This window comes from Scardinius erythrophthalmus (genome assembly GCF_964197995.2).
Source record: "Scardinius erythrophthalmus genome assembly, chromosome: 12".
Lineage (NCBI taxonomy): Eukaryota > Metazoa > Chordata > Actinopteri > Cypriniformes > Leuciscidae > Scardinius > Scardinius erythrophthalmus.
This window is the reverse complement of record NC_138232.1, coordinates 23,499,019-23,522,349: the sequence shown is the minus strand read 5'-3', so window position 1 is coordinate 23,522,349 and position 23,331 is coordinate 23,499,019. Positions and strand designations below refer to the sequence as shown.

Below are 23,331 nucleotides of genomic sequence, written 5' to 3'. Positions count from 1 at the left end.
CATGCGTGTGTGTTTATGTTGAATTGCCATAAAGCGATTCGTGTTTCGCGCTCGTTCTCGTTCTCGTTCTCGCTTCTCACGAGACTTCCAATTTCTATTTTGCCGGGACGGTAGTCCCCAGGTTGCAAGGTTGGTTTTCCGCCTGGGAACGCTGGGGGGAGCGGGGAAAGTCACCAATATCACCAGAACAGGTTGTTTAACCATCCAAATGATTTCTAGACAGTTTTATTAAGTTAAAAAAGTTACCAAGTTCTCCTTTAATGTATTGTATAAAAATACTCACACACCAGCCTTTAAAAAAACCTCTGGAAAGCTGTCAGAATATTATTTTTTCCCATTGACCATTATTCAATTGTGAATATGATATTTAACACATACATTTATTTTATATGTATGACATTCTGAGAAGCTTCCTTAAGAAATTTCAGCTTTTCTGGCTTATCTCTCACACAAAACCCCTCGGCTTGAGTTACTGCTTTACCACAGTGCAGGTTTCGATGCACTTTACAAGCGATTTGGTCTGGTAATGCAAACTCTCTCTAAACAAACACACTATAGGCTATATATTTGTTAACTGGATATTGGTTAAAACAATAACAATCCATATATATATATATATATGTAGTGGGGTTAGGGCTGCACGATTTGGGGAAAATGTCATATTGCGATAATTGAGGTCAATATTGCGATTGCAATATGCGATATAATAAACAAATGGTTTCATGAGTCAACTTGCTTGGTTCTCAAAGAAAATAAATGCACACACAGATTAGTGATAATCTGCCTAAAGAAAAAAGTTCTTTAGTCAAGAGCAGTGAGTGTTTTTCTCTGTTCCCTTTGTTCTTTGATTAACTTTAGCGACAGATATAATTAGTGGCTACTGTGTACTGTCCCTTTAAGACCAGCCGCTGCTTTCAGAGACGCGGATCTCACACGCGCCTCATTCTCTCACGAGTCACAACTCTTCACGTTCATCATAAGACTACTCTTATGTTATGAAGATACTCGACAAAAAGACATTTTGGCATAATTGTGTGTGTTATTGTTCGTTCAAGCTCGAGAGAGAACTGTATTCTGGCATGCTGTTTTGTGCACACGCACGATATTAGCGCAAGTCTTTCAGTCAGGACTTTCACAGGCAGTGCGTTCATTATGGCATACAGTGTTGTTCGTTCTACCGCGAAAGAAAACTTGATACTGGCGCCCGTCTATCTGTGGGTCGACTCGTGTGTGTGTGTGTGTGTGTGTGTGTGTGTGTCAGGAGGACATTCACAGGCAGCGTGTTCTTTTTTGTCTTATCACGCATGAATGGTTATAAGCATTTGCATGAATAAGAGCGGGATCATGTAACACTAGCCAAAGGATGCCAAAAATTAACAGATGCTGCGTTAATAGCGCTAATTTTTTTTTATTTAATATAAAATCGCAGCATTTTGCGTCATATAATCGCGTAGGCTTGACATCGCGATTGCGATACGATTAATCGTGCAGCACTAAGTGGGGTGTAACAATATTCAAACTGAACTGAAAAACCGCGATACACCACCACGGTATGTATCGTGATCCGCTCATGGTATGCGCCCTGCTACCCGTTAAGCCCTAGCCCATTGTTGAGGTTGTCCTCACTTAACCTTGTCACAAAATTTTTCTTCCTTGACATTTGATTAAAAAGTAATTTTAAAAGTAAGGGGTGTAACGGTACACGTGATCGTCCTGTGAATTTTTGTGTCTTATGAGGAATACAGCGTTGTAGCCTAACCACCAATAATCGCAATAAGTTCCGTGTTTTGTTACTTTCGATAAGAAACAGTGCCATTTTTCAAATTATGTCAATTTTATCACGAAATTTAAACAATAAATAACGTTTTGACGCTCTTTAATGTGGCGTGACAGATCACTGGCCTATATTATATTATTATTATTATTATTATTATTATTATAGATGCCTCACTTTAAGCAGCAGTGAATGCGATTATCTCTTCCAAATAAACATGAATGAACATCTGAAGGTATGTTGAAAGATACAGTACAACTTACTGAAATGTATTATATCTCATGTAATCTCTCAATTAGTGTTTCAATGGCGGAAAGACATCCGTAAAACAGCTTATAAACAATAGCTATCCCACGTAGCATTACATTAGGGTACCTCAGGCAAGTCATTCAGTGTCCGCAGCTTGTTAGTCACTATAGTCAGCTAGAAAAATTAACTCTTTCACTAAATATATGCACTATATTAGCCTAGGCCTATATATTCATTAGCCTTTGCCCTTTATATTCATTAGTCATTAGCCTATTTTACTTAACCTGTTAGTGTTATCTTGATTATTTAATGTATGTAAAATATATGTCATGACAATGACACCCAGTGTGTAAATGATTATATTTCAACAACAAATTGGAGTAAAAATATGTAATTAAATTTAGAAGGTAATGCAAAAACTGCCTTATGTGCAGTTTACATGTTTGCATGGAATTTGTTATTTGAGTGTTGATTATATCTAAAAAATATATAGCAGCTGAATTTAGGCTAATAGTTTGGGCTCTGTTGTTAACCTTTAATATTATAGTAATGTGCAAGTAAGGGCTTCCCTACATAGTTTACAGCATTAGCAGAGATATTTTTTTATCCTTAAACTTATAAACTGAATTCATTTAAAGATAGAGACACAATTTATTCAGTAAACCACTGTTTAACCTGTTTAACCCCCCTCCCCCCTGATCCTAACCTTTGTGTATGTTACACCCCTAATATATAGCATTACACAGAAAGAAACTGTAGGTTTATGATTATTCATTATTCAGATTTCGGGAAGTGAATTGGTCTTGGCAGGGAGTTTTTGCTATTGGCAATACCCTGGTTTGGGCATGTTGTGTATTTCTTTGGATTGCAAAAACTGCAATGCATCTCAGGATAGTGACTCATTGGTTCCTGTGCATCAGCTCGGCCTTGACAGATCTTTTTGTTTTTTCCTGGGTGTGTGTAGGAGGGAAAACTGTCTCCTCAGATGAGTGAGAAATGTGAATCAGTATGATACATTACACTGACTGTAATCATTATGAAATGGAAAACTTGTATCTTCAGTTCAGAAACTGTGCTAGTTCCATATTTTTAGTGTAGGCTATGTAAAATACCATGAGATGGGCCATTTAGTCAAGATGTACATGCAGCAATATTATTAGACTCGTGGTGCTCAAGAAACTGCCCTTTTGGCCTCTGACTAGATAAGTGGACTTTTTGCAAAACATTTTTTTATTATTATTTTATGTTTTAGCTTTTGTTTAAACTTGGCCCGTGGCATCAATTTTCAATTCTCAATCAATTCTCAGCGTGTCCGAGAACTTCTTAATAATTCTACGAGACCGCACTCTACAACGACATCCCTTGTCGTATGAGCACATATGAGCAATTCGGATATCAGCACTCTTGCAAAATGTGAAATTAATTTTATGCAACAACAGTTCAATAAACAATAAGTTGATTTATATGAATTTACTATTATTATACACAACCTTGTCAATTTTGACTGTTTTTGCTCTATTTTGCTATCGAAAATAGTTCCAAACAAAGCAGAAAAGTTGCATCTCCCAGCAATACACAGCGTCTTTCATTCGTGAATGATTCACCGTTTTTGAACTAATTGGGTGAGTCAATGATTCAATGACCCATTCATAAAGCCAGGGGACACCTGGGCCCTGTTCCAAATGGCACCCTGAGCATTTGCGGTCTTCCTACAAGTCCGCACTTTCGTGACGTAACGCCACTTTCACTGTCGGGAAGAAGTCTGCTGCAGACGCAGAGCTTGCATCAGTGCGGGGCTGCGGGCTCAGCAAAAGTGCGCATCGAGGGCGCATATATTATTGACCTCAAAGGGGACACTCGTGAGCACCCTTCTGAAACCTAAAATGACAAATGGGACACCCTATGGTCTCATGGACTTGCGCACACGGCAGCCATTGGAAGTCCACAAGACCGAAAAGTGCATATTAAGTGTGCCATTTGGGACAGGGCCTTGCTTAATTCATGAATAATTCAGCCTGTTTGAACGAATTGGTTGAATCATGAATTAATGATTCTATGATTCACTTATTATGACTTTCCGCCACCTACTGGCTGTTTTTGTTTCATATAGGATCATTTAATTTTTATTTCATTTCTTTATTAAAAGTGTTATATTTAAAACATTAAGCTAATAAATCTCATAACATTATTTAGGTAATTGTAATTACAGTATAAATAGAATCTGATAAATGGTAAGATGGATTTTGTGGATTCTGATTCTAAATTTCATTGAGATTGCTGAAGTGAAAAAGTTGAACAATTAAAAGGTGAACTTAAAAGTTTTACTTTTACATTTTTTTTACATTTATTATAAAAAATGCACAAAATTACTATTTAAATTTTTTATATGAAATATATATTTTCAAAACACGTTTTACTCTAAAACTGCAAGAAAATAAAGCCAAGAATCTAAATTTGAACTTTTGATTTTGTTTGGGCGCAGCACTAAAAGTTTCCACTAGATGAAATTCATCTCCCATTCATTTCCAATGTGGTAATGACCACAAGGATCACAAGTGTAATTCCAACTGTAATTCTCTAGGATCTAGATATTTTAATCAAAGATGAATAACAACTTTTGTAAGATACAATAAGCTTTGAGATGCAGTGTAGTTTAGCTGTGACATCATGCTATACCTCGCATAGGTCACACATAGCATTGTCCAAAGATTTTCTGAGCTTACATCTGACATATAAGAACATTCCATCGAAATCCTTCAGCTATAGCAACCTCTCCTCCCATTATGTGACAAAAACACCTGAGCCTGTTTTTGATCTAATGGAACAATCATGTTTTGTTCAGAGTCATGTTTTTTTTTTTTTTTTTTTACTATTTATTTATTTAAAAAAGTATGATTAATATTAGTTCGGTTTGTTTTTGAAAACAGTTTTTGTTTTTAGAATCAGTTTAGAATCAATTTTACTTTGGTGAATATTTGTCATAGTAGATTTTATTTTCTCAATATGAGCATAACTTAATTCCTTGGCTACCAGAAACCTGCCATTAAACAACCCATTATAAAGCCTATTCATTTATTTCTATTTATACCAAAACAATTATGAAAAAATAATGAAACAGCAGAAATATATCAACCCATTGAGTTGGCCAACTGATGTCGCAATTAAGTTATGTAAGTTTATAACCATTAAAACCCATTTCAATAAAATGTGACTTCCCCCGACCTAATATTTTTGAGATATAAATTTGTCTTAAAAATGTACCTTCATTATCCTTGTCTAAATCATAGACTGTAAAAAATATGGACAAAGCGTCTATGACGTCACCCATAGACTTTCTAAAGAACGGGTTTGAAGCCATGTATGGTTAGGGAAATCCTAACCCCGCCCACCTTCTGACGCAGCGCGCGTCACTCAGCTCGCTCTGCTACTCCGGTTATCTCTGTGTATATTGTAGGCAACGAAATATGTTATAAAACACCATGCTAACTCTTTTCATTTTCATTTAAAGAAATCTTAAACATTATAGCCACACAAATGTGGTTCAGGCAACGCGTATTGATTATATTCACTGCACATAACGTTTGCCTATTTATAACAAAACGAAATATAAAACACAAACCTACCTCTTTTCGTTTTAAATATAATATAAAAATATTAAACATTTTAATATGGTCCAGGCAATATGTGCATTTGTACTAAACAACAGATTGTGAACAGTAAACACCTTTACAGATCATCTTCGTTGTATTAAAATTTAAAATGACAAAACTCAACCCAGTCTCTTTTTGTTACATTTCACTTTTATCAATATTAGCCATTATAAAAGTATAAGTAAAAGGTACAAGAAGCTATACAAATAAAGAAAACAATTCAGTCAAACATACAAAGTCAGCGCTCTAGTCTAACCATACAACGGTAAAGTTAAATAGCTTATAAAGTTATGAAACTTCCCCACAGCCAAAACGATTGCCCAGGGACCAAATTATAGATTCACAAGACCAAAAATCGCCCATTAGATATACACAAGACGAATTATATATCTCATGTTTAACCACTACAGAGACGCCAGAGTCCGCGGCAAATGCCAGAACGACTGCCGAGGAAAAGCTGTTCCAGGCAGGGTACATGCGCCGAGCGCCCGGTCATCGCTGGATCTCACAACTGGATCAAATTTTCATAAATCTTTAAATAAACCACAGATTTGAGCTTTAAACAACTACATTCTCGCCTGAAAAACTCTTAAAACTACATTTCATGATACAGAAACAGTAGTATTATATTTCAACTGTGTTAAAAAATGGTGCTTCTTATGTTGTCATTCTCCTTGGCGCAGCCTAAGCTGTCAATCAAAGTTAACCACGCCCTTATTTGTCATTCATTTTATATCTAAATACGATCTAAACTAACGAGTCAGAAAAAAATTCACCCCCCTCACAGTTGTCAGGCACTCGGAAGCTATCGAAAAATACAATAAAAGTCCATGGGACCAACCTGTAAAAACATGAATTTATGCTGTGAAAACGGACATTTTAACATGGGGTCTATGGACATTTGCTCCCTTTTGGGACCTCCCTCTAGCGGATTTTCGATTGCAGTTTTTCGCACTTCCGGGTAGGCTTCATTTTACAGATCAGAATGTTGCCGCTTGGTCTAAATACATAGAACCTTTTTTGTTTACTTGCCTTTTACTTCAGTTTACAGTAGCAAATACTGTATATGGCAACATATGTTCATATTAGAATATTGTAACATATTCTACAATGCTGTTATAATCCAGGGAAGTTATCCAAGGAAGTTATTCTAAAACTAAATTTTAAGTTATGATAGCTAATTGCAACAATCATTTTTACAGTGCATTTGTGTAATTAAATATTTGACACAAAACCTCATAAGTTCTTGAGATATGGTGTAAATTAATGATCTTAGCCAAGAGTGTATGCACTATGGTGCTGTTGCATTTGATGCGTTTTTGACTTGCTTTGATTCACAGATGTGCCTTTAGTGAGTAAAGCAGCCTCGTGAGGATTGCTAAATTCTCTTGACAGTGAGCAGTTAAATAGAGCTTATGATTATAAGTTGTTAATAAGATGGAAATGAGAACAGGGCCCTAGGGCTCTTCAGTTCAAGGGCGAACATGAGACGTCACACTCCAAAAAGGGTATAGGAGACCCTGATGTACGCCATTGATTCTGTAGTTGCCTTTAGTTGCACCCATTCTGCCCTGGGGAAGGATCATATTTTTTTGCAAGCATATTTCTCCTTGGTGATATTGCATGAGTTTACCTTCCTAGATTCTGTTTTTGTAGTTCATGTAATTACCTGACCAAACCAGTTTGTTGTTTTGGGATCAGTTTCACAAAACGGATCGAGACTTCTCCAAGAATGATGTAAGAGGCAGGTGGAGAGGTTTGTCATATAAGCTTACTCTTCCTACTCGTATTTCATCGTAGTATTGTGTTTGAATCCGCACTGTTACAAGTTTTTTTTTTTTTCTGTTCACTTCAGCTGTAAGTCATTTCATAAATGGGGCACCGCTTGCTTTCTGTCTAAAATAGCCCATATACTTACTGTACATGTGCAGCAAGCCTCATTTAGTTTAGCTCACTGTACTCATGAAACAGCTGCCCACAGTGGCCTTGAAACCCATTAAAGTATTATATTTTGGCTGCTGGGTGGTAAGTTTGTCTTCATAATGCATCTGTGGAAAACTCACAAGTCCTTAACTAGACAGTCAGTCATTGCTATTTCAAAATTTCTCAGTCCTTAACAACATTGTGTTTTGTTGAAAATAGCTTTAGATATTGTACTCAGTGACAGCTGGGAAAGATGATAAAAGATGTTGAAGTGGCCAACATATTAGTGTGTCCGTGATAAAGAAAAAGAAAAATCTTTTTTAACTTACAAACACGTTTCACATTTCTAGAAATGTACCTATTTATTCATGTTGGTTTTTTATGGTTTTGTATTTTTATTATACATTTTAAAAGTTTATTGGCTCTAAAAAAAATTGAAAGTGGTTTTACAATCAAAGTAAAAATATTTTACATTAACATTTTTTTTTTAAATTAGCCTATAGTTTATTTATTTATAACCTGAAATAATCTTACTTTGTCAAAAAAAAGTACAATTATTTGACATTTCAAGATAATGACCTTGACACACAGTCATGTCTGTTTTATGGTTTTATTTTGTTTTTCAGCAGTGAAGCTGTTTTTTTCCTAATAAATAATAATAAATGATTATGGCAAACAATTAAGGGTTAGGGTTAGGTGTCATCCTGGTGTTAGGTGTTAGGTGTGTGTGTGTGTGTGTGTGTGTGTGTGTGTGTGTGTGTGTGTGTGTGTGTGTGTGTGTGTGTGTGTGTGTGTGTGTGTGTATGTATGTGTGTGTGTGTGTATATATATATATATATATATATATATATATATATATATATATATATATATATATATATATAATTTTTTTTATTTATTTTTTCTTATGTTTTTCTTTTTCTTAGGATATCAGGATAGTTGCATCAACCTGACATTTGAGCGCCAACTCTAACAAAGAGTGTCTTGTCTTTTTATTATTATTATCAACTTCAACAGAAAAAAAAAATTAAAACTCATCATTGACCCCTGTGCTGTAATAAACAGATTTTTATCAAGAGATCCTCCTGATGTCAGAGCCAATATCCTCGTGGGCAGCACTCCTTTAGGCACTTCTTTTCTTTTCTTTTTTAAAAGAGATACTCCTGATCATTCATATGTTTATTGTTTTCATCCTGTCATGGATATTTGAAGTGGCCTCGTGCTCTGTTTACCAACTGGTTTCAGTTGAACAAAGAAAACAGCTGAAAGTTTAACATAAATCTGCATCATAACCTGCACAATTGTTAATTGTGTAAAGTCATGTCAGGTTGCAGAAGTTCATAAAGAACATGTTTTCAGACAGCATTTCAGACCTTTCCAGTTTCATGTATGGCATATTGTCTGTTACATATTGTCCAGTACAGTACCTGGAAACTGAAAAGTTTTCTCAACATCTGAAAAATACACCCATCTTACTTTATTTTTTATTATGAATTTTAATATTCTTTTATAGAGACCATTATGTAATGCTATCCTAAAGGGGCATTGCACTGTGAAATGCGAATTTAACAGCTTTTGCCAGGCAAGCACTGAACTTTTGTGCATTTTTCACAAATGCATATTAATGCTTTCAGAGTTTTAGACAGTTCACTTTCTAGCTTTACGAATGGATGTTGCTATCCTTTATGTAAGAGCTTCCTGCAGGGCTTTGAATGTCACGTTTCACACTGCGGCGTGTTGTGTGCATTTATAATCGGGTGCTCAAATATGGGTAACCATACTCTGCTGAGACAGTCAATGATCATATTGTGGAGGAGGAGATCTATTCACAAATAGAAGAGCACACAATTACCTCAGTTTTGTGACCTGATTTGATTTTGTCCTTTGCAAGGAAATGTGATAGAGTATGAAAGAAAAAATGCTTTGTGTGTGTGTGTCTGTGTCTGTAGGACCACTCGCTGATCAAGCACCCTGACCACACACACTGGCATTTTGTATCCCTACCCCCTCATGTTCAGCACAGCAGAATACTAAAAAGCACTTTTTTTCTTTTTCACACATTCACACCCACCTGCTGTGTGATCAACTTACAAAAGTGACTGTTAGTTGTAGAGCCAGTTTTGTAAACCACAGAAGCAGTGTCCGATTGATTAAAAATTGGGAAGAGAATGCTTTATGCTTTCCCAGTTTTGTCCATTCTTCTGTAAATGCCAAGCAGAATGCAAAGAGGTAACATGGGTTTCAACACAATTTTAGCCAGTAGCTGTGATGAAACTTTTGTGTTTTCTTTTTGTGGTCCTATCATGGCTGGCTATGTAAATATTTCTTTCTAAGTTTTTAATATAGGAACATTTAATATTATTTCTGATAAAAACTTAACTAAATCTAATTAAAGTCACTGAATCCAATAAAAAAATGACCTTGTGCCATTTTTAGATTTATTACATGTATATGGTGTAAATAAAAGTTTTTCAAAACTATGTGAAACTAACATGAACACACTAAGATGTTCGACTAACATCTAACATGTACATTGCAAAGAATTTTGCACATGTATTAAACACTCGATTTTAAAAAGATTTTTGCTGTTGTTACTCAAACGGTATGCCTCCAGTCACAGATATTACTAATATATAGCTGCACCATTCAGATAAACTGTTAGTATCCATGATCTCTGCAGAGACACCAAAATATTTTTGTGGTTAGATAAATGCAGTTGGGTTAGGGTCACTCACATAATTTTTTGGATAAACTTTTTTTGGAAATATTTCGACAGTCCACTTTAAAGGGATAGTTCACTTTAAAATGAAAATTCTGTCATCATTTACTCACCCTCAAGTTGTTTCAAACCTGTATGAATTTCTTTCTTCTGCTGAACACAAAGGAAGATATTTTGAAGAATGTCAGTAATCAAACAGTTAACTGGAACCATTGATTTCCATAGTAGGAAAAAAAAAATTACTATGGAAGTCAATGGTTCCAGTTAACTGTTTGGTTACTGACATTCTTCAAAATATCTTGCTTTGTGTTCAGCAGAAGAAAGAAATTTATACAGGTTTGAAAAAACTTGAGGGTGAGTAAAGGATGACAGAATTTTCATTTTAAAGTGAACTATCCCTTTAAATATTCTACTGACCATAAGTAACTTTGCAACTACATGTCAACTACCAGTCATTAGAGTCATTATCTGCTTATTCTGCTAGCACTGCCTGTCCCCCAAAATCCTACTGAATATAAGTAACATTGCAAGTCAACTTATTCTACTAACACTAACCCTAATCTAATAGTCTACTCTAAGTTTCTTTTAGTTAGTAAAATGTCTATAGAGGACTTTGGAAATTTTATCTCTGACAGACATCAATGACTCTGTGATATTTTCAGAATGGTTTCTGTTCTTGTGTAACCCTAGTTAGGTGTTGTGCTGTGACTATTCTAACAGTTTAATCTCTTTTGCTTTTGACAGAACAATCAGGACAGGCCGGGCTACAGTCATCAATGTCCATCCAGGAGTGCCTAGATGGCCCAATGCTTGAGGATGAGGAGGGTGAGGAAGGCAGAGGGGTGAAGAGAGAGTCAGACAGAGACAGTGCAGTAGACAGTGCTCCGTCATCTGTGATATCAGATGGAGGGAGAACTGGAGAAAAAGAGGAAGGGACTGGGCTTTGCCTCCCAGGAGAAAAGTGAGTGCTTTTTATTTTCGTTTACTTTTTATTATCGTTTTCTCAATATAAGGCTGAATTTATTGATTTGTAAATTAATGCGTGAATGGAATAATAATTGCTTTCTTAAGTGGGGGAAAAAAATCTACAGGCAAAGCCTAAAGCGCACAAAAAAATCTCTCATTGCTGCAGGTTTAGTCAGATGTGTAATCGCTCCGAGAATTCTGATCAATCTACACATTCATCTGCCTCATTAAATGAGGAGCAGTTTGAGGACTATGGAGAAGGAGAGGATGGAGAATACACTGCTAGCAACCCCTGTCCAGATGATGAGATCCGCATTAATGGATGCTCAGATCTGGGCTCTTCTGTTTCTTCCAGGTAAGTGTGTGTCTATGTGTGTGTTTCTCTCTCTGACTGCCCCTAGGTCTGTTTTCAGAGGGATTTACTTTAAAATGAAAGAATAATTAGTTAAGAAATCCAGATATCAGTCTTCATTACACAGGATTTCTTTCAGTAACTGTATTAGTGAATAGAACGGGAAACAATAGACTGTGGGAAACTTCCTCACTCAAACAGCACTATGATGCTTTTTAGTCCTGACACTGTCCAAAATGGTTTTATTCATTTTTTAGCACAGAGTAGAGAGTAGAATATTCTTTTGTTAACCAAATTGACTTCCTTTTATTTTTATTTTAATAATAAAAGGGGAAACATTTTACCCTTCCTGTCTGTTCAGCCATTGTCTATTTTTAGGAAGTAGTCTACTTCTAGGAAGTAGATGTTTGTTTGTAGAATATATTAAATGAAATGTAGTAAATATCAAATGAAAGAGAATCTGTGGATTTTTAAGATGCATGTTCTGTCATCTAATATGCACTAATCTGATTGCAAATCAAGTTATAACCCAAAATTAAAATGTTGATTTTTCTATCTTTGGAAGTTTGGAACAACCCACTGTAGGTGGTGTTGTTTCCGTCCGCCGGCATCGCTGAGATCGACAATTTTTGACTGACAAAATGCCGGCGGATGGAAACAACAACAGCTACAGTGAGTTGTTCAAAATCTTTCTTTTTAGTAAACTCTGTGCATGCACACAAACAATGTTCTCAATGCTCGAGTTCATGTGTAGAGCCCCTGGTTATACTTCGAGCAAAGTTTCATGTTGTGTCGAGCCTTCTTAGTGTTTTTAAAATAGCGATTTTGATGCTAACATAGTCGTGCCCCTAGCACTCCAATTCAAAAGGCAATTTGACCGAAAACGAAAATACGGTCAAATTCAAAAGTGGCGTTTCCATTCTAATTATGCTTTTAAGCGAAAGATTGCCTCGGTTAGATTAACAAAAAGACCCTAGGTTGCATTTTGGCGAGAGTTACGCTTTAATGCTAATCGGTGAAGTATCCCTTTAATGCAGGGTTCACCAATCTCGGTCCTGGAGGGCCGCTGTCCCTGCAGAGTTTAGCTCCAACCAGCTCCAACACACCTGTTTGAAAGTTCTAGTATGCCTAGTGAGACCTTGATTAGCTGGTTCAGGTGTGTTTAACTGGGGTTGGAGCTAAACTCTGCAGGACAGCGGCCCTCCAGGACCGAGATTGGTGAACCCTGCTTTAATGGTACAAGACATTAGGAAAATATTAGATATGGATATGCCGTCATCACATTACAGTTAAAATAATATTGCTTAGAATAAATCAATCAAATAGTATAAAATACATTTCAGAAAAGGTTTTTCTCAATCTTTTCCACTGGCCAAATAGTATTTTTAATTTTTTCAATATTTTTAATGGAAACAGATAGGCCTTATTGTGCATTATTGATCATTATTTGCTCGAAAGTATTTTCTAAGACCATAAGTTCTGCTATCATCATGCGCTAAGCAATCCTCGCTGTAGTTAAAACATTAAAACACAACATGCCACAGGAAAAGTGTTCAAAAGCATCACATCCACTACAAATATTTCTATATTAGAATAGAATTCTTTTTTGTAACTTCTCGGTAATGATTTAATGTAATTTAAGTGCTTAACTCCATTAATGAGAATGGCATATTTAATCTAAATATGTATATCAAATGTAAAACATGTTTAAATCATTATTTTATTTATTTAAACTGTTATTGTGAACATGCACTGTATTTATGATTAGGACTCATAATTAAGATTTATAGTGGTTTTCCTTTATCTACTGTCAGTCACTCAGCTCACCATCGGTGTCGCCAAACTGCTCTGTCTCCCAAATGTTCGTGTTCCCGTCAAGTTTGTTTTCATAAATCACAACTTATGCGTCGGAAGTGGCGGACGCCTCTTTGAGGGCCTGTTTTGTGGGTACGCAGCGGTTATAAATGAGCCCCCAGAACGATGTTAAGAAAAAATTCATGTTCGTGTAAACGTGTTGTGAATCAGGCCGAGATTTTTCGTGAGAAGTTCTCCTGTGCGTACAAATACGAAGTAATCCACACAATTATTAGTGAATGAGACTCAATAGTTCTTTAGAAATATACTTGACTCAAATACTATTGAGGGATGTTTGGATGGACATGATGCTTCCATTGGGGAGAACATTGCATTTATGTTCTTATTTTGACCTTCACTCTCGCCCATCCAGTGCTGGTCAGACTCCTCGGAAGATGCGCCGCGCTGGTGAACAGATGGACGTGTTTTGCTCTCAGTGCTGTAAGAGGGTCAGTCTGCTCAATGACCTGGAGAATAGGCTGAAAAACCTCAAAACTAACAGGTACAACATTGACTACAGTTTACATTTGTTATGAAAGATATGAAATACTTTTTCATCCAGGGGGGGTTGTCATACACTGGTTGTGCACTCATCCTAAGGAAGACTTGGGATTAGAGTTAGCTCTTTGAAACTAAAGTTTAGTGGTTATGGACTTGTCTAGTTTCTCTTCAGTGATGTAAAAGGAGTGACCCCTCCCATCTGGGAAATAAGCTTTTAGTGGCCTGGAATACACATTAGAGGCTCTCTGGGAGGATTAGAAGTTATTTGTTCTTCATTCTCTTCCCGGGGCCACAATAGACAATATTAAAGCGACAGGGTGATAGAAGCAGGGTTAATGTCAGTATACGAGGGCTCTGATATCTTGCTGCAGTCTCTCTGCACCACTAATGATTCGCTCTCTTTTCCATACATCATCCAGCCCACCACTTTAGTGCCCATTAGAGCTTTATTAGCACCTGCACACATCCACACTTTAATCTGTCTCTACGCATTCTTATTTTGCCGTCTCTCGGTGTGTCTTCTTCTTTCTCACTCGCATCAATAACAACACATGAACAAACTTGCAAGCCTTTGGATTCTGATGATTTGTAGAAATCCGGAGATACAACCAGATCTTCTTTTCTCTTCTTTTCTTCATCATTGCTGGTTTCAAAGATTGTCAGTGAGTTTACTTTAACATTTTTCTCTTTTGAGGGGGCTTTAATTAGCCACTCATATCTTAGCCTTTCAAAATAAAAGATGAAATAGGAATTAGATCAGATGGAATTAGATCAATTAGAACATGGAACATTTTGTTCATGTTGTTTTGGGAAGAGGGCATCAGATAGAAGGGGAAGAAAGAGAAAAAGACAGGATGGGTGGAGGGATAGAGAGGAGGAATGAAAGCTAAATGCTCTGTCAGCAGACTGCTTCAAGAAATGCATTAGTTCACACCTCATTCTGTCACTGCTGGAAAAAAGCTGTCGGCAATAAATCTATGTGTGTGTGTGTGAACCGGAGAGAGTTTAATGAATTGTAGTATGTGCTTTACCATATACATTTCTAATTCTTTGAAAACTCTATTTAAAGACTTTTTGTGAGCATTGGTAAGGTTGGAGGTATCTGAACTCGTGTCAAGGCTGACACTATATTTAAATATGTTGTGGGTGAGCCTGGGTTAAGTGCAATGTCCAAAAATGGAATAAAGCCTATGACACTTTCCACTGATAAGGTACAATTTGGTGTCCCATTTTTTTTTTTTTAAAAGGTCCACAAATCCCATGTTTTTGTTTTGAGATCTATTAACTAGGATGTCTGTATTTTGATCTGTCCCACATCAGAGCACTTGACCATCTTGACTCTATACTATAATTTAAGTCATATACAATGTGTTTAATTACTATTCAGTTATTTGTTGTACAAATCTATTTTTGTGAATTTTTCATTAGAAAGAAAGTAATGTTTAACTGATTTAATAGAAAGTAACATCATTTGGGAAGAAGTAAATCTTTAACAATGATTTTCTTAATTTTTACACAATTGAAGCATTGGCTGCTTTTGTCAAGGTCAAACATTCAATTATGTTATTATTAAAAAATTATGCAAGCCAATCCTCATATGTACATATATGCTGTTTTACTGAACAGTTGTTAAAAACAGAAGAAAAAAAAGTTTAATCTATCTACTATCTTTTTTTTTTCTTTTTTTTCTTTTTTTTTTTTAGCCCGAACAGAAAGATCTCCAGCACTGCATTTGGAAGGTAGGTCACTCCATATCACTCTGCTCAGTGTTTGTTTGTGTAGTCTATGCTGCTGTTAATCATTATTGTGTTTCCATCTCCCTCACTGCTATGTCTGTGTTATGTGAATTTGTGGAAGTCATATCATCAATATTAATCTGGCAGGCTAAATATTTAATCACGAGGTGAAGACAATTTGGGAAGGGAAGATGAAAATATGAACATGTCAATTCGAATCAAATTTTGTTTAATGATTTTAGTGAAATTGTAGACTCCAAAGTTAAGTAAACTGAAGATTTCACAATAGAGGAAATAAAAAAACAGAGCCGAGGAGCATTGCATTTATATGTGCTCCAGACCAGTATCTGCAAAGAATTTTGGTATAATGTATACCAACAACCCCTCAGTAAAGTCACACCAAACATCTCAAAGACTTTAAAAGAATTTAAGGTCTGGACTCAGATGTGCCAATTCATGCGTGAAAACAATTCTTCATGCTCCCTCCCAACCATTCTTTCACAATTTGAACCTGATGAATCTTGGTTTTGTCATCCTTGATTATTGGCCATGATGTGTATTCCTACATGGTTGTTAAAGAAATAAAAAGCTACACACTCCATCATTTAGGGTTCGAAGAACTGTTCCCAAACATATGACATACTAGAAACATAATAATCACTGCAATAATTATCCTTAAGTATTTGCCTATTTAAACCCAAACAGTGATTTATATATATATATATATTATATATATATATTTGCATACTAGTCTAGTCTAGTCTAGTCTAGACTGTTCTCTTGTGTTTAATTGTAGGAATCTGATCAAATGTTGTGTGGGAGTGTAAACGCTGGGTGGCAAAAATGGTGTGGGTGAATGGCAGTTTTTCTTGTCCCTTTGGCAACCAGTCTCCTACTCTAAATCACAGTGACAAAATGAAAATGGCCTTCCACAGCTGACCTGAGTGCAAGAGAGAGAGGGAAAGCAGAGCTAGAGAGGGAGAGACCAATGTGTGTAATTTGTATAATGTATTTTCATGTGTGAACTGAAGTCATTGCGTTAACGACAATGACAGAAATAAAACAAAGTGACAACCAAGACCTGACTCTGCAGAAGTGTGAATGTGTATTTGTGTACACACAAGTTAACGGCTCTCAGAGCCTAATGTAAGTGGGACAAGAGAATAGTCTTCATGCCCGCGCATGCGCATGTGTCTTTTAGACGAGTACTTTTTGGTTCTGTGTGGGTGGGTGGACTGGATCGGGCACTGCTCCAGCTCTCATAATGCCTCTGCTGGTCAGTGCCTTCTCTCGCTTGTAACCGCAGTGCTCCTAAAGATGCACAGGCATTGAATGTAGATTCATAGAATGGATGGGTGCAGTGATGCAGTATGGGTAGCGTAGTTTGCAAGTAATTGATGCTGCAGTGTAGTCCAATCCATCCATAGAACTGAGCAGAGAGGTAAGTGGGACGTTCCTCTTGCAAAATGTAGCTGTCAGCATGGGATCTGAATGCTGAGGGTACACAAAATGAACTGGTGTTTTATGTGATAAATCAAAATATAATTGCCTTATGTCTTATTGCGATGCATGATAGTATTTTATGATTAAATTGTTCCTGTTTTTGTGTGTATGCATGTGGGTCCAACAGGCAGCTGCTCCACAACAGTAACCTCAGCAGTAGTCACGGCAGCACAGAGGATTTGTTCAATGACAGCATTGACTCCTGTGAACTAGACATTACTGAGAAGGTAAAATCCCCTCACAGCACACTCATCTACTTCCCGATCATGGTCCTGTGAAAACCGCATCACCAATGCAGACTATCTTTGGAGTGTCTTTTTAAACGCACGCTTAGTACTGATCTCTACTCAGGAAATCACATCCGTATATGTGTAAGCTTCTTAATGCAGGGGGTCAAATGGGTGATGGGATGATACTGATACTTAAATTGGATTTTGTCTGTATCTGGGTGTTTCTTCAACTCTGTGCACTTTTATGTCCCATGGATTGATTTAATTAACACATTTCAGACTTTTCTTTTTGTTGCCAAAACATTGTTTTTTTTTCTTCTGCTTTTCAATTGCGTTTATGTGCGTTGCATATAAATGTATTTTATTTGTGAAGTAATCAATTTAAACTATTTGTAAATAAATGTTTTATTTTAAAGTATGCACACATTACCGTTCACTGAAGATCGTTCCTACGCGACGCTAGTTTTAACAGTGAAAAAATGCCTGGTAAAATGTAAGTATATAAACGTTTAATATTTGACAACTGTTTTGAATTGAAAATATGCTATCATTTCCATGATTCATGCTAACTGAATATGACGGTGCAAGAAACGTTTTGCGTTTTCGACTTTCATAATAAGAATGAAGCCCCACCTTCTTTAATAATTTTGGTGATGCGTAATGGAGCGCTACAGAGCAGCATCAAGAATATCAAATACATTGCGGTGAAATATCTCTTATTTGCATCTACAGTTTATTGGCTATAATGATAAGATCGCAAAACAGATCTTCAGCGCAACGACTCTTTTAAACACCTCTGATCGGTCGTTTCGTTCAACAGACGTCTGTGATTGGCTTCAATGCTCAATACTGCAAAAGCACGTTGCAAGTACCTTTGATACAAAGGGAGAAAATCTAAATATAATCTTGTAAAATGCACTTGTCAGCATTAGGTAAACGCGGACGCTGTAATCATATTCAAAATTATTTTTGAGATTAATTTTTAAGATCTATAAGAAAGACAAGGTAACAAAACATTCTGGGCTTTACTAAAAACTATAGCTGTTGGAAAACGTCTATGGCTCTGCTAAAAACATACAAAAGCCCACCCCTAGCTCTGCCCATGATAATTTTCACCACAGAATGCTATTAAATGCAGTATATAACATGCAAGTACATCATTCAAGGTACAAGGCAAGTAAAGTTGTTGTGGAAATCGTGGATTATGATGACACACACACACACACACACACACACAGACAGAGAGAGAGAGAGAAAGAGAAAGAGAGAGTTCAGAGTAGAGTTTATTTTCTAAATGTCTACAGGGCCAAATGTGCTCATAGTTGAAAAACACCTGTTTCTTATATTTATTTAAAACCGGATCAATACAGGTTTATACAGGCAAACGCTTTTAATTAACCTTTAACATGTACAGTACTGTTGTTGCAAAACTTTTTTCATGGTCGTGCTGATAGTCATTCAGACAAGACTGGTACAGAAGCTGCCACTAATAGTGAGATTTGCATTCATTATTGTTTCTTACACAGGTGAGTTACTTGGACAAGAAAGTGACAGAGCTGGAAAATGAGATTCTGATGAACGGGGATGTGAAGTCCAAGCTGAAACAGGAAAACATACAGTTGGTCCACAGGTGAATTGCTACTCAAGGTCCACCCACCCACACATTGTTCATTTCATTGGAACTATTTTATATGCATATGTATTTGCATACTTGTCTCTTTAAAGAGCAGATTCTTTCCTCTAGCAAAGTGTTCTATGAAAATAGTCTTAGCAAAAGTTTTGCATTTTTCTAAATGCCAAAAGGTCAAAACGTGCCTCAGCAGGTCTGTCAAAGATTCATGTTAATGATGAGGACTGTTGCATCAACAGGATTCACGAGTTGGAGGAGCAGCTAAAAGACCAGGAGACCAGAGAGGAAAACATAATGGAGGAGGAGCTCAGGAGACACAGAGAGGCCTACAGTCGACTGGAGAAAGACAAGAACACACAGATAGAGCTGCTTACAAATCGGTGAGAGACAAAATAACAATGCAGCACAATGTGAATTGTAAAAAAAATGTTCTTAAGAATTTCAAGTCTTGTTGGATAATTTTTTTTTTTTTCGATAAAAATATACAAATATCTTTAAAACAAGCTCAATTAAGATAAATCAAACTAAAAACTTAGTGAGGTTTAAGTTTGGAATAATTAAGTCTCTTATGCCCACCAAGGGCATATTTATTTGATTTAAAAATACAGTAAAAAAAAAAAAAAAAAAAAAAAAAAAAAAAATCAGTAATATTGTGAAATATTATTACAATTTAAAATAACTGTTTTCTATTTTAATACATTTGTAAAAAAAAAAAAATCCTGTGATGGCAAATCCGAGTTTTCAGCATCATTGCTCCAGTCTTCAGTCACATGATCCTTCAGAAATTATTCTAATAGGCTGATTTGGTGCTTGGTTATCAATTATTATTATTGGTACTCAATTAATAATTGTTCTTATTATCAATGCTAAAAATAGTTTAGCATAAACTTTTCAAAATATTTTTGTAGAAATCGTGATCCATTTTTAAAAAACAAATCTTATATACACCAAACTTTTTAATTGTAGTGTATCGTGGTTTTCACAAAAATATTAAGCAGCACAACTGCCATCACAGGAATAAATTACACTTTAAAATATATAAAATATAAAATAGTTATTTTAAATGGTTTCTTTTATGCATTTCATAATAAATGTGTAGAAATTATAATATTTAACAATATTACTGTTTTTACTTTTTGATTTGATCAAATAAATGCAGCCTTGGTGAGCATAAGAGACGTTTTCAAAAACATAAAAAAAATCTTAATTATTTCACATTTTTAATCAGTTGTGTGACAGAAAATAAGAACAATAAAAAACTATTTGCCTGTACTATAGGGTAACAAAAATAAATGTAATTCTGTTTTAAAAACAAATTTTGTTGAAATTTGCTTCTAAAGTAAATGTATAAAGAATACAGATTAAAGGGATAGTTCACTTTGAAATGAAATTTTGGTATGTTTTAGCTTACCTCAAGGGCATCCAAGATGTAGGTGTCTTTTTTTCCGCAGTAGTTTCAATTTTGATATTTTTAGGTCAAACCGTTCTTGTCTGTCAGTCATATAATGCAGGTCTGTGGTCACTGTCTCAAAGAGCATGCACAGAGTCCAAATTAAAACAATTCCCCATCGTCCAAATTAAACAATTCCCAATTCTTAAGTAAGTACACATTGATGGCCTAAGACACGAAACGAGCGGTTTGTGTGAGAAAACAAACAGTATTTATATCGTTTTTACCTCTTATACACAGCCACGTCCAAGTGATCTGAGGGCGCGCACGCATCCTGGTGTGTGACGTGTAAGCAGACTGGTGCATAGATATATACACTAGATGTCGCCTTGTCTACGGCAGTTCATTGGAACGAATGTCTTTAAGGCAAAATCTAGTGTATGTATCTATGCACCAGTCTGCTTACACGTCACACACCAGGATGCGCGCGCGCCCTCAGATCACTTGGATGTGGCTGTGTATAAGAGGTAAAAACGATATAAATACTGTACAAATACAAACCGCTCGTTTCGTGTCTTAGGCCATCAATGTGTACTTACGATGGGGAATTGTTTTAATTTGGACTCTGTGCATGTTCTTTGAGACAGTGACCACAGACCTGCATTAAATGACTGACAGACAAGAACGGTTTGACCTAAAAATATCAAAATTGAAACTACTGCGGAAAAAAAGACACCTACATCTTGGATGCCCTTGAGGTAAGCTAAAACATACCAAAATTTAATTTCAAAGTGAACTATCCCTTTAATGCTAATCTTTTTTTGTCATGCAGTAAATACAATAATGCTTAATTTAAAAAAAAATGTTAATACTGTACCTCATTTTGAGTTTACATATTTGCCTAGGCGGGTTTTACACTCCACTGTCCGCCTGCTATTTCAGCTTTTTAAACTCTTTCCCCATCAGTTTTTTATTTATTTATTTTTTTAAAGTTGCCAGTCACCGCCAGCATTTTTAATAATTTTCACAAAATTTTCATGGTCCCCAGAATACTTTGTTGAATGAACATGTGAACATGCAATATATCAAAAGAAAGAACAGAACCTCTGCTTTTAAACAAAATAAACCCATTTTATTCTATCTTAATGCATTCTTTTTTTATCAGCACTTGAATGTTTTGAAAGTTTCATTAAAAAAACAATTTGAGCAAAAAGCTGAGAAAAATGTTTTTTTGTCAAATACTACATCCAGATCGGATTCAGAACGATGATCAAAACATACAGTAGATGAAGTAGATCGAGTCCATCAACACCCCTATAACTCGTAACTATAACTAGTCCTATAACTCGTCCTGGGTGGAAATTTCATTCAGTAAAATTTGGCAGTTTTGATTTATATGCCGTTTGTATGACACATATATGACATGTGCTTACATATGATATCGCTTATTTCTGCTTCTTTTTTACATGCCTTTTGATCAGGAGATTCAGTACTCTTTCAGGTGTCATAGCGCACCCTACGGTATAACAGTGAAAACACGGAAAGCCGTAAATTTCCGTGAATGGCAAGGAAACGTTGTCTCAAATGCTGGAAATTTTCATCAATGGCAGGGAGTTGAGTTGAATACTCTTCCTTGTAGGTTCTCCAGTATTGGTGTATATTCCAGTATATAGTGCACTTATGAAGCAGTCTCAGATGGTCCTTCATAAGGGTGTTAGAGAGAAAAGCAACGCTGTTAAGCCACTGAAGGGACCATTACAATATATCTAGAAACCTGAGATCTTGATTCACAGAGCTATTGTGCAGTGGACACTTATAGCATCAGTAGTATGATGGAAGGCTTCTTTTCTTTTTTCTACTGGCAGACTACATCATCTAGAGGAGGAAAATGGAGAGATGGCAATGAATATGAACAGACTAAAATCCCAGACAGATAAACTGGATGAGGTGGGACAGTTTTACTATACATATTCTTGACCATTTTTATTTAGGTTGAAGGAAATGTAAATGAGGATGAATGAATGCTTGTAATGGTACTGCTTCATTTAAAGGTACACTATATTTTTATTTTTGTGTTCAAAATGAACAGAATTTAAATAATGATTTAATACATCATCAATCCTTCTAAAATGGTTTCGCAGAAAATTGCGTACATGCGTCACTCGCCCGTGTGTGTGTCGTCATATCCGTAAATAAAGAAAAGTTGCTCCGGCCACTTTGACGCGTGTATGGTTAGATGTCACAACGAGCAAGAAGGTTGACGAAGCATCTAAATCTCTAACCAGTTTTAAAAACGCAGAACAGAGGAGAGTCTGCTGGCAAAAAGAGAATGCGACAGAGCACACAATAAAATGAGAATCAACATTGACTTGGCTTTTCGGAGATGGCGAGAACTGAGGAATTTAAAATATTGTAAAAAAACTACCCGGAGATGACATTTTTATTACTCAACAGGTGAGAAAGGTATTTTATTGAACGGATAAATTGCCATATGTAGCTCTAACAGAGTTCATTGTAAAGCATTATCTATTGTTAAGGGTCATTTCATTATGGGTTGTTGTAGCACTGTGCTGGAATTTATTTTCAAGGAAGTACCGTGTCTGTTAATGGGTATAGCTACAGTAAAATAATTTCCAACTAAACTGGTTATAACTCATAAGCCTTGTAGTGAACGTTTTATGAGCAGTAGGATTTTTAGATATAAGTAGGAGCCATTTATTTTTATTTTTAATCCGCTAGAGCAGGGTTCCCCAATCTCGGTCCTGGAGGGCCGCTGTCCTGCAGAGTTTAGCTCCAACCCCAATTAAACACACCTGAACCAGCTAATCAAGGTCTCACTAGGCATACTAGATAC

The 23,331-nt window shown here is 36.0% G+C and overlaps 1 protein-coding gene across 2 annotated transcripts in view; it reads left to right on the top strand.

The window, feature by feature from the left end:
• Positions 1-23,331, top strand: part of rab11fip4b (RAB11 family interacting protein 4 (class II) b) — a 34,072-nt gene that overhangs the window by 1,743 nt on the left and 8,998 nt on the right. For both annotated transcript variants that reach the window (XM_081381839.1, XM_081381840.1), the window contains exons 3-10: positions 11,060-11,276; positions 11,448-11,636; positions 13,861-13,989; positions 15,692-15,727; positions 17,355-17,454; positions 18,984-19,087; positions 19,327-19,467; positions 22,343-22,424. In XM_081381839.1, coding sequence (XP_081237965.1) covers positions 11,060-11,276; positions 11,448-11,636; positions 13,861-13,989; positions 15,692-15,727; positions 17,355-17,454; positions 18,984-19,087; positions 19,327-19,467; positions 22,343-22,424 — 998 coding nt within the window. The remainder of the gene's footprint in view (positions 1-11,059; positions 11,277-11,447; positions 11,637-13,860; positions 13,990-15,691; positions 15,728-17,354; positions 17,455-18,983; positions 19,088-19,326; positions 19,468-22,342; positions 22,425-23,331) is intronic.